General features: G+C 43.3%; 1 protein-coding gene across 4 annotated transcripts in view; it reads left to right on the top strand.

Moving 5' to 3' along the window:
* The window catches only part of LOC308314323 (uncharacterized protein), a gene marked incomplete at its 3' end in the record, with an annotated part of 54,113 nt that overhangs the window by 9,022 nt on the left and 32,662 nt on the right, over window positions 1–12,429 (top strand). For all 4 annotated transcript variants that reach the window (XM_080761894.1, XM_080761891.1, XM_080761892.1 and 1 more), the window contains exons 5-14: window positions 652–765; window positions 2,659–2,808; window positions 3,268–3,450; window positions 5,377–5,499; window positions 6,018–6,131; window positions 7,534–7,837; window positions 8,306–8,421; window positions 8,860–8,977; window positions 10,248–10,339; window positions 10,433–10,583. In XM_080761894.1, coding sequence (XP_080618020.1) covers window positions 652–765; window positions 2,659–2,808; window positions 3,268–3,450; window positions 5,377–5,499; window positions 6,018–6,131; window positions 7,534–7,837; window positions 8,306–8,421; window positions 8,860–8,977; window positions 10,248–10,339; window positions 10,433–10,583 — 1,465 coding nt within the window. The remainder of the gene's footprint in view (window positions 1–651; window positions 766–2,658; window positions 2,809–3,267; window positions 3,451–5,376; window positions 5,500–6,017; window positions 6,132–7,533; window positions 7,838–8,305; window positions 8,422–8,859; window positions 8,978–10,247; window positions 10,340–10,432; window positions 10,584–12,429) is intronic.

Below are 12,429 nucleotides of genomic sequence, written 5' to 3'. Positions count from 1 at the left end.
GTGGATATGGGACATTAAAATCTATTATAAATTAATATTGGATAAACCGTGGGTGAAATATTGCTGGAAATAAATTAATGGCATCTTATCTATAGACTTATTATAACTTTTAAAACTGAAATAAATTAATGGCATCTATCTATAGGCTTATTCTATCTTTTAAAAAGCACAAACTATCGATATGTGAACGTGAACGGCTAGTAACTTGTTACCATGGAAATGGATCATATACAACCACTTCGTAACATTGGTGAACTTCGAGACTCAAGAGTGGTGAGTGAAGAACAAGTACATAGCCGATCAGCACAACTCGATACAAAGAGTACGACTGTTACTGTGGACGACATACTGATAAAGCATCCCACTTGTTTACAACAGGGTCCACCATTTTCAGTTAATCAGAGAACGGATGGCGGGTGGTTGTGGATTTATACTGGATAATTAATTAATGTGGTCAGATAACGGGTGGATTATTATTTATTAATATGCACACGCTCATCTGCAGGTCTCTAATACATACACCCCCATCCACCCACACTAGAAAGGTACATGCATGCATAGATATGCATAAATGCATTCGCTCCCCACACACACACACATGTCTATGACGTCCGTTGATCATGTGTTGGTGTGTGGCCTCCATCCCTCCAGGGTGCAGCAGATGGAGGCGACCAGGCCAGTCGAGGGAAGATTGTCCTGCTGAAGAAGAAAGTATCGGAGCTGGAGCAGGAGCTGGGTCACAGAGAAGAAGACCTGGAGGTCAAGGTACGCGATATGCATGGCTGTGTTCTTTAATTAGATGCCCGTGTGTGTGAATATTATGGTGCTAATAAAGGCTGGTAGAGTGTGTTGTTTTATGGTCGTTTGAATTAATTTGTTTCGAGTTGTCTACTTTTGTGTGTTTGTATACTAGAAAAAGCCCCTCGGGCACAGGTCTCCACCAGGGCAGGTCGGGTTGTGCCCTCCTGGTGGCGCTATAATAGGCCAATGTCAAAAGGGTGCCATTTGTTCTTATGCCTTTGATGGCAATTGGATGATTTGAGGCATTTTGTTCCAAAAAATGGTTTGCAAAAATCCACCTGTTGGTGTCGCTATAACAGGCCAATGTGAAAAGGGTCGGATATTTAGAGCACCGAAGTCTGACTTCAATATTGGTAGAGGGCGCAAATTCACAGGTTCATGTAGTTTTTATTTGCATTGTAATCCCCATAGGGGGATTTGAAATTGCCTCATATAAGTGTGTTTGAATAATCAACTGACTGAGAGAAAACGCTAATGTTACTGCTGCTGAATTAGTTAAATTTTTGCTAGAAACAGACGCTATCAAATATGAGTGACTGACGGTCGTAAACAACACAGAGCCACCTCCCCGACAATTTAGCCAAGACACTGTTTATTTTTGGATCACAACGCTTATATGAGATGATTTTAAGATGACCTCATGTTATTCTCCATAGAGAAATTACTTCCGTGAACCAGCGGATGAGCGAGTGACTTCAGGACTTTGGCGCTCTATTCCTCAGCCTAGTAGGACAGTGTGAAAGATTTCATGTAAATTGCACGATGCGTTCATGATCTGAGGCTTTTTGTTTTGCAAACTTTGAAAGCCAATGTTAGCCAATTAGGATGGAATATGAGATATTGGACAGATCTGTCTTGAGCACATGACTATAGAGATACTGTGTAACGATTTGCAATTTGAGTAATAGCAAAAAATATGTTTTACAAAAGTCTCCCTACTCGTGGTGCTATAACAGGCCATTCTGGGAAATGGCCGGGGCAGAGGTTCATCGTTGGCATCTAGGGAGTATGTGTGCAAAGTTTGGCTTTGACCGGATTAACGGTGAGATTAACTGATATCGGACGGACGGACACACACAAGGACACACGGATGACGGACAGAGTGGAAAACATACTCTCGGCCTGGTGGAGACAATGAAGGCATATGAGTGGGTGTGATGATGTGACTTTGAACAGCAAGGCTATATGGCAAACCTATTCAATGACTTATATGAGTTTCCTCATTTATAGATGTCGGCCTCCAGAAAGCCATTCTTCAGTTGTAAATAATAGCAGCTCATCCGGTGGGGAAGTTCACATTTAGCTCTTTGGCTGTTTTGTGAGTCAGCTGATAATAAATAAGGAGTAGACATGTGCTCTTGGCAGGAATGCATGGAATGGGGTAACGTTATCACTGAACAACAGGTAGTTGTTCTAAATGACTTCCTCCCCACGGGAAGGGGAGCTTTTATGGTTTTCTAGCCTGCAGAATTCCCCCAGGAATCCCTTGATAAACAGAGAGACAGGACAGGACCAGCAGGCTTTACAATGTTATTGAGTATGTATGTGCCCTGGGTTGGCTCCAACAATGTTCGTGCTACCAGTAACCCAGATCCCTCTCTCCCCACCTTGTCTGTGACCTGTGGGCAGGCCCCTGTAGCCGTAGAGGTCCACTTTACTTTCTGATGTGTTATATATTTCATTATTTTTTACACACATATAGACCCATTGCAGAAAGTTAGTAGTAGTACCTGTTTCTGAGCTCAATTATGCGTTTTGTTTGGTTACTGTGACAAAAAACATGTTCATTGAAAAAATTTGTTGATTAATTTATCCTCCAAGGATTAATACCAGGTTTCATTTTGATCTGAATCTCAGAGGAAGGAGGTCGAGTGCCAGCGGCAGCGCGGTGAGGAGATGGACGCCATGTTGGTGGACAGAGACAGGAAGCTGTCAGAGAAAGAGGACTACATCATTCACCTGCAGACCGCCGTGGCAGGAAACCAGCCCCTCCCCCCTGCACCACAGGTACAGTAGGAACACTACTTATATTGGTTTTTATTTGTGTTTAGATTTGACATTTTGTCTACAGTTTCTAAGGGATTGTACTATCTAGTCCTATAAGCTCAATTAGCTTTAAAGTTTACATTTCTTTTTATATAGGCTTTTGAAGTTTTAGTTTGGTGTTCATTATCAGTTTTAGTATCAGTTTTAGTATTTTGTTTTTTTATTAACTTCATAGAGAAATGGTTACTGTGTGAATATGGTGAATATAAAAGGCAAAAATTGTAAAAATAGACTATGTACAAGCTCACAACGTTGTGTCCCTGACTCCCCATCCTTGATTAATGTCCCCCCTCTGTGTCTCCATCCATCCCTCCCTCCCACCCCTCCCACCCATCTCCCCCTCCCTCCCTCCCAACCATCCCTCCCACTCCCACCCATCTCTCCCTCCCATCCCTCCCACCCATCTCTCCCTCCCTCCAGGTGGACAGTGGGGACAGTGGCTCCATGCAGGAACTCCAGGTCTTGGTCCAGAACCTGACCAAGAAGGTTGGAGAGGCAGAAGAGCGCTACAGCCTCCTGCAGGAGCAGACGGACAGCCTGAAGGCCCTGCTGCTCACAGAAAAGGAGCAGTACACCCAGAAGGAGAACATGTACAAGCAGAACGTATGTACCATCCAATACACCATGCACACTGCAGTTAGTCATTTACACCTTCAAAACATTTGTAAACATCTCGTTTGTTATCTTTGCCCTGTGAACTGTAGTGCTGCACGATTTTTGCTTAAATGTGAATCTCGATCTTCCGCCACAACAATTGAGATCACGATTATCACACGATTCAAAACATTTTCCATGAAAATATGTATTGTCTTTAGTCTGTAGTTGCTGAGCATTACTACATTCAAAATGTGGCACCTTGAGCCAACTATTGTGGCTTTAAACAGACAACATCAAAGTGCATGACTTAAACCTTTCTTCTAAAACGGTTAGTCCCAATACTTGGATGATTGATTGGACTGATTGGCTGGTTACAGTTGTAAATCTCACCGATAATCCACACGTTCATTCACTTTATATTCCCAACTGATCCCGCAGCTCTGTAGCTGTACTGGGGAAGGGGAGCACTTGATTGCCTTACAAGCCCATGCTGTGCGGGTATCTAAGCACCGCCCGTGCTCATATGACTGTGAATGTGTAGCTCCGGGTGGCCTCGTAAAGACATCAAGCGCCTCCTAGTCCCCCGTCACACTGGCTGACTAAAAACAAGGAAGTGTTGCTCTCTCTGGTGGGCGCAAAGCATAGCTACTTTTGTGAATTTAATAGTTTTATCAGGTTAATATTGCTATCTGTTTGTAACCGTTTTAGAAAAGCAATAAGCCACGCGAGGCCCCAGCTTACCGTGGATTTTATAATGGGTGAAAGGCGTGGTGAGAGACGAGCGCAGCGAGTGTCTCCAAAAGTAAAAGGAATTGGACAGCTAACTAGTGCTGAATGATTCTTGCTCAAATTTAGAAATTAGATCACATAGGTGTCTGAATCTAGATTGATATTTCGATTAATCGTGCAGCACTAGTAAACGGACAAATATCAGATAAACATATTTACCGGTAAATAATTAGGTAGCCTACAATCCAATATCCATAAGGTGTTTGTTATGAGTGAATGAATGAATTAATTAATTAATGAGTTTATTTAGAACATTATTTGAAATCAAATACATTAAAACAAAACTGAAACAAAAAGAAAATACTCCCAACAATGTCCGAAAAGGAGTAGGGTGAAGTATAAAACGTATTAAACCCCTACCCCCCCTTTTTCTTTTACTCATATAACTTAAAAATATATGTATACACACATATATTTACAACAACCCAATTTATCGTTGCTTAAAGGAAGACATGAAAATAGAGCAAATAAAAACAATCTCGGCAATAACAGAAATAAAATCAATACAACTGGTAAAACAGGTACTTTAACTAAAAATAAAAAAAAACATCCAAAGACCCACAAGGGCTGGATTGCCACAAAGGTGCTAGGACAGACAGCCAGAGTTATGTTGACTCAATACATCAACACCGCCCCTCCTCGTCCAAGTACCTCCCAAATATAATCATTTAACCTAAACTGGTTAATGTTTGGACTGGTTAATGCTATCAGTCGATACCACCTCGGGCTGTTTTTAGCATCCGAGGGGAGCAGACGGCTGACCGGATGTTGACATGTTTTTACAATGCACTGTTGAAACTGTCTTTTTTTAGTGACCTGTGTTAGGGGAAACACTAACTCTACAACATATCTATGACATATGATTCCAAGTTTCAGCCCGATCACAGCCCCACTGAGTTAAATTATACAATTAAAGCTAAATATTTCCCCACACAACATATGTGGTCAGGGCCAGCGGTTTGTGAGATTAGCTCTGGACACTTCTTTGTACAAAGTAGCACTTAATTTCTAATTTACTCTGCCTGCAGCAAGGTAATCAGTTGTTTGCTCTGTTTGTGTGTTTGTCTTTAGTAGAAGAACAGATGACCATGAAACTTAGAGAATGTAGAGAATGATCTTGATCTTTAAAACAAATCTTGTTAGATCCAGACCTTCAAGGACATCATCCTGGAGAAAGACAACCAACTGACGGAGCTCAACCAGCAGCATGAACAGGAGCTGTTCAGGCTGGCTGCCAAGTCTGACGCCAGTGCTGACCTGGAACAGGTACAGATGGGGGTCCGCGGCCAAATACACATTCGTTTAGGGGTCCTTGCCATTAAATAGTTTCATCAGTGTGGATAACTGCTAGATATTAATTCATTGATTCTTAGCCACTGCTTTTCAGTGTAACTATTATTTTGAAGGCCCACAGGGACACGAGACATGAACTTGATGTGTTGTGATGGACAATCGTCTTTTCTTTCACCCAGAAAATACATTTTGTAAATGCGATTTTTGTTCTGGGCTATTGAATAAATCTAGTTTTGACCAAAAATGCAATGAGAGAATAATCAGAGATTAATGCATTTTTTCCGTGGAGGTGAATGGCAGGCAAAAATTTCGGACGGGAAAATTTCGGACCATTTCCTGTTTTGTCCGTGGTGCGACCTATCATAAGCCACTGAGAGGGCCACTTGACTTAAAGCGTTGGATTAGACTTGACTGAGATCTCTTCTCAACTGCAGGGAATGTGTTAACAATTAACGTACTTGTATGCACTTTGTTGCCCTCTCTCTCCACAGCTGCTGAAGGCTCTGAAGCAGAAGCTCCATGAGAAGGAGGAGGTGCTGCAGGGTAAAAACCAGGTGGTTGACGTTCTGCAGGGCGAGGTGGACGGCAGAGACCAACAGATCAAGGTTAGACAAAACACCTGACCTGACTACCTGTCGTTTCCATTAGTAGCTATTCTATCTTTATTCTGGGACTCCACTCCACTTCAGTACAGTCGCATCATTCACAGGTTTTTGCAGCCCTTCTTTTCTCACCATAAGAGACCTCATGATGTCCTCATTGTATTTTCTTTCTAGCACCACAGACCTTATGTTGTCCTTATTGATATTATTTTCTTTCCATTTATCTTGACTAGTGCCGCAACTTCTTCTTAGTAATTATTCTATAGATAATGTTTTTGATCAATCAATCAAATAATCAAGAATAGGGGCACGGTGGCAGTTGGTAGTGCTGTCGCCTCACAGCTAGAAGGTCCTGGGTTCGATTCCCGCTCGGGGTGCTGTGGGTGCTGGCGGCGTGTTTCCTCCTCCGCGTCATCAGTGCCCATACCCGAAGGCGGGGTTGGCAAAAGGGCCTTTCTGTGTGGAGTTTGCATGTTCTCCCCGTGTCCCCTAGGGTAGGTACCCTCACAAAAACATGCAGTAATCCTGGTCTCTAAACTGCCTCCCCCTGGCCAGCCGGGGCGCCTGATGGAGGGGAAAGGAACTGGTTGGAATAACGTGTTCCTTCCACGCGCTACGTCCAACCAGGGAAACTCCCCCCTGTCAGGTGTAAAGGAGCAACTTGGACACTCAAGCATGAAGGAAGCATGAGTTAAGTCCGTTGCTCTCCCCAGGTTGGCGGAGGGTGTGTAGAGCCCAGGATCACATTAGATGATTGACACAGGGGTGAAAAATGGGTTACAAAATCATGGGATAAAAAATATATTTAGAAAAAAAAAAAAAACAATAATCCTTTTGAAATCCGACATGAAAAGTTTCTAATCGACTAAATTGGTTTGGCTAATTCCTATTTAATAGTCCATTGTACACTGGTGTCATACAAGTGTATACTGAAAATAGGCTATTTTCACGATTTAGAATTTATCGTATTACTTATCTTTCACAAATAATCAATTCAGTCAGTCTAATTGCAGTGCCTAATTTGAACGATCTCTTCTCTCTTTGCATTCTCCCTCACAGGAGCTGTAGTAGTTAGCTTGTGTCCTTTGCATTATTTTCCTATATTTGAACATTCTCCTCCTTTTATAGGAGCTGTCCGAGCGTGTGACATGATATAATATTTACCTCTGTATTTGAACATTCTCCTCCTTTTACAGGAGCTGTCCGTGCGTGTGACATGATATAATATTTACGTCTGTATTTGAACATTCTCCTCCTTTTACAGGAGCTGTCCGAGCGTGTGACATGATATAATATTTACCTCCTGTATTTGAACATTCTCCTCCTTTTACAGGAGCTGTCCGTGCGTGTGACATGATATAATATTTACCTCCTGTATTTGAACATTCTCCTCTTCTTTTTCCAGGAGCTATCTGAGCGTGTGCGGCGGCTGCAGGTGGAGCGGGAGAGCCTGGAGTCCAAGATGGAGGCGGAGAAGCATGTGATGCGAGCGCAGCTCCGCGACCTGATGTCAAAGCAGCAGGCGGAGGTGAGCCGCCTGGCGGAGCAGCACCAGGCCCAGATGGACCAGACCCAGCAGGACCTCCTGGGCCAGCTGGAGGAGATGAGGAGGAGGACCTCCACCTCCAGTCCCACCACCACCCACCAGCCAGCCGCAGGAGACATGGCCACGGACCCAGCCTCCGCCCAGAGGCTTGCTGAGCTGGAAGGTAAAAGCGGGAGTACGCGTGAAGCATGTGTTCCCCCTAGCTGTTTAGTTCAGTGGGTCTGAAATGTCACTTCGCGTTACTGCATTAGACCACAGACCGCCATAACTCTGAGAGTGTAGCGAATGGGAATGTAACAAATGGAACCAAATGGACCCGTTCATTTGGTTCTATTTGTTACACTCTGTGTTACAGCCCCATAAAGGGCCCATTTGGTTCCTAACTATCACATAATTTAGCTGGGGACCCCCAGGAACCCCTCTCAAGGACCCCACGGAGTCCCCGAACACCACTTTGAGAAGCACCGGTTCAGTTAGTAATGAAGGGATAGAGCTTCACCCGTTTTCTACCGTATCTTCATATAATTGGTCCTCCTTTTACCACCGTTACAAAGTTAACAACAGTTCCATACAAGCGATTTTCCCATCCGTCCATATTCATGTAAATCCCCTTTCCCCTTTTTGTCTCCAGCCCAAGCGAAACAAAAAACTGACGAGGCCAGCAAGTCAGAGGCCAAGTTCCTGAAAACCAAAGCGTGGTCCAAGACTCGAATAAGACAGCTGGAGGAAGAGCTGAGGAAGAGCCAGGTTAGATGACAAACGTTGAACTCTTTATTAACAAGTCTTCTGATGTGGAATGCAGTATTTTAGACCACTCAGGAAAAACAAACTGTGATCTAACTTTCAGTTCATCGGGTAGGAAGCTTAAATTAATACAAAAATGGTTTTGTCCAATCTGTAATGTAAATTATGTTAATAGAATATAATGTATACAATATCTATACAATCAGTATGGTAGAGTATGTTAATACAATATAAGCTGCTTTAATGTACAGTATATAATTATAAATATATACTATAATGGGTGTCACTTGACAACAGGTCTTCAAGCTCTAACGATGCATCCCATTGTAGATCTGTTATTTTTGGCGAGCAACAGCGCCACACTAAGGATTATAAATTGGGTGTAAAGCGACTGCCTGGAGAGCCATTTGAATGAGCTGTTTACCCTGAACCTCCTTTTAGGGTGGAGGTGCGCCCCCAGACGTGACCGCCCTGAGGAGCCGAGTCACGGAGCTGGAGGAGGAGAGAGAGGAGAGCATGTGGAAACTGGAGCAGTACGACGAGATGAAGGCCAAGAACGGTACCATGATGCAACGTGTTACGTGATGACGTTACGTATGTGTTGTTAGTAGGGTTTGGCGATATGGAGAAATCACACCCGTGTGAACTAAGTGGTGCAACTCCCCCCCCCCCCCCCCTCTCTCTCTCATTAGCAGGCAACAGTGCAGCACTCTCTCTCTTTCTGTTTCTGGCACAACAGCGCCCCTACTGGTACTCATTATACTGGTGCTCATTAACCAACACATAGGCGTACACATACTGTAGGTGAACGGACAGACGCATAGGTGAACGGACACATAGGTGAACACGGACATTGCTGTTCCTTGGAGACTCAAAAATATATCACCACAATATTTCGTCAAGCAGTATCACGATGCATATTATCACAACATGTGGTTTTTAAGGTTATTGTTTGTTACTGAAAAATGAAAAGAAAAAGGAGTAACAGAACATTTAGAACTAAATACGTATTCATTTTGGCTAACGAAACCGTCGTTCTACAAAAGTATAAATTACGGTATATAACAAATCATAGAATACGATACAATATCTCTGAAAAGGCATATCGTGGAGACATTTGATCACAATACAATATTTATCACCCTATGGGGTACAGGCTTTAGTTTAGACATACAGTACAATTTGTCCAACTGTCATTAGACTGACCACCTACCTCAAACCCTAACCTAACCCTAACCGCAAGCACGGCCTGGGAGCAGTGCATGTTCGTCCACATGTCCGACCGTTGTTGGTCCGTTGGTGTGTCTAATCTGGTGCGTCCCACCATATCGCCCACGGCCACCCCTAGTTGTTAGAACTAGACCATGCTGCAACGTGATGGCGTTGATGTGTTAGCATTGTTTACTTGGGTCTTAAAATGAACATCCTTCGGTTAGAGCTGGTTAAGGTCCTACTGCTCTCCTGGCTTCATGTCTAGGGTTGAATCGTGGCAGATCACGTCATTTTCAAATGATCAGAATCGGATCTGGAGCAAAAAACGTTATCGGGACATCCCTAGTACTATCAATATTATATATATATATATATATATATAAAAAATATGCAATTCATTATATCCATAACTTGATATTAGACAATCACAAACAATAGTCTGTGATTTTGGATATCGTGTGATATTATGGCATAAGTGATATAAATATCGGATCTGGAAAAATCGGTATCGGCAGATACTCAAAATCAAATAATCGGATCGGGAGCAAAAGAAACGTGATCGGGACATCCCTATTTATGTCTACATTGTTTTTATATTGATGTATTTTTCTCTCTAGATCTCCTGGAGGCCAAGTTGGTGGTTTATGAGGAGCAACAGAGGACGCTGCAGGCTGAGCTGGAGCAGGTCACCAAGAGAGCTGCCTCTCAGGTCAGCAGCACGAAACATCACATAGACTTGATTTCTAGAGTGATGTGCCACGGTTGGAACACACGCTCATCTCTGCCTCTCTGACATCATCAGGCCAGCGAGTCGGGCAGCGCCGACGACACCCGGAGCCAGGTGCTGGAGTGGCAAGAGATGGTGTCTGGGGCGGTGAGCGCACGAGACCGCGCACAAGAGGAGAAGGCGGCCATGTCTCTGAGACTCAACCACATGGAGGAGGAGAGAGAGGGTAAGACAATGGAGTAGAACTGACCATACTGTACCATCTATTCAGCCTGACAGAGAACTCTCTGGCTTCACTGGCTTAACACATTTCATACAGGAGGATGCAGAGTCCTTAATGCAGATCAAATGATCTATTAGCCACGCTTCTACCACCCCCTAGTGGTCAAAGTGTAAAAGCCAGTTCAGATTAAAGATTTGCAATGATGCCAGATGAAACTGGCAGCTGGCTGCAAAATAATGAAAAGAATCAGACGCATGATAAAACCGTTCTATTCAGAAGGTTTTAGACAAAACATTGCACATCAAAGCAACAAGTTAAGTGTTAAGATAACGGCAGCTTAATTTATTATCATGCCATTGTTTTTCAGAGGTTAAAACACACGCACGTGCACACACAAGATTAAGAGTCACATGGAAAGGTGGACATTCCAGGTTAAAGTCTAATCAAAGGAGTTCTATTATGCAGTGTATATGACTGTTTGCAGTCCCACAGTCCAGTTGACGCAACTCTCAAATCTCCTGCACTCCCAGTAGACTGCATTATCAGAGAGAGGCCATGTCAACCCAGTGAGCAGCACACACAACGCCTTTGTTGTTCTTCTGTTGTATGATATTTGAAGCATGCTGTGGATAGGTAACCCATTTAGACCTGTTAAACCTTTTAGGTTGTTATACCTTCCAAGCTGGAACGCCTCTGTCATTTCAGTTGCTGCTACGTATATCTCATCTCCATATTCTGAATCTGAATGTTTGTGTTGTTTCATAAACGAACGCCCAACTTGATCATACTACTGCGTCACACAGAAGTAGCAGATCGAGAACTTTTACTATTTTTAAAATTGAAACCTGAAAACAGTTTTGGACATTGGACATGGTTTCCATCTGACAGAGACAATATATAGCAATATCATTATTCTTTTTATTTTATATTTTTCAAATTGGGGGGGGGGGGGGGGGGGACCTTTTTTGTTTCCTCCAGCCGTTTTTAGAAGCGGCCTCAGGTCTAGATGCGAGAAATCATCACTAGTGCCAATGAGGGATCCTCGTGTCACAAACAGAATTTCCGTTCCATTTCACAAATCCATTTTATTTCATAAATCCACCTCACCCCGTCTTTACATGTGGAGAGAATCTTAGAGTATTTAGTTAACAGTTTATATATGCTTTGTCTTGACTGAGAGCATAACTCTTTTATTTTCTTTATGCCCCAACCGTGTCCATCCATCCATCATATCCTGGCATCATCGGCTATGATGATGAGTGTTTGGTTGGCCCCCGAGCTGCCTCCCATCTCCTGGACCCCTGTCCCCCCTCCCTCTCCACCCCCTGCTCCGGGGATGGGGGCAGCCAATTAGAACGGTTTCCCATCAGTTTTGTGCATGCAGGCACCTCCCACAACCCCCCAGTGCAGCGGTTGCTTTGCTGTACTGTCTGCAGTTTCCTCCTAAAGGTCTTTGCTTGGAGGGAACTGCAGGCAGTACAGAGGCATTCTGCGCTGTTAGTTAGTTAGTCCCTTTGCGTTCCTCTCCTGGCCTTTCCCTTTTCTGTTCTTCTTTTCCGTACCTCCTTCTCTTGTTTTCCTACCTTCCATCATATTTTTGTCTTTCTTTTATCATGTAAAGGCCACTCTAGGGTCTGTGTTTTGGAACACAAAATAGAATGTATTAATATGTTGCATTGCCATGTTTCTGTGGCGGTGCTGGTTTGTTCAATTTCTACTAACCCTGGGAGAAAAAATTGCCGCAAAAACCATGTCTGATTTTGATTTTGAATTCATTCAAACAATTCTAGACAGTATCTACCTCACGATACATGCTGCAAAACATGCCAATGTTAAATCACATTCAACT

The sequence above is a fragment of the Protomyctophum bolini genome, assembly GCF_963924005.1.
Source record: "Protomyctophum bolini genome assembly, chromosome: 1".
NCBI lineage: Eukaryota > Metazoa > Chordata > Actinopteri > Myctophiformes > Myctophidae > Protomyctophum > Protomyctophum bolini.
The sequence above is the reverse complement of the archived record's forward strand: the minus strand, read 5'-3'. Positions and strand labels throughout refer to the sequence as shown.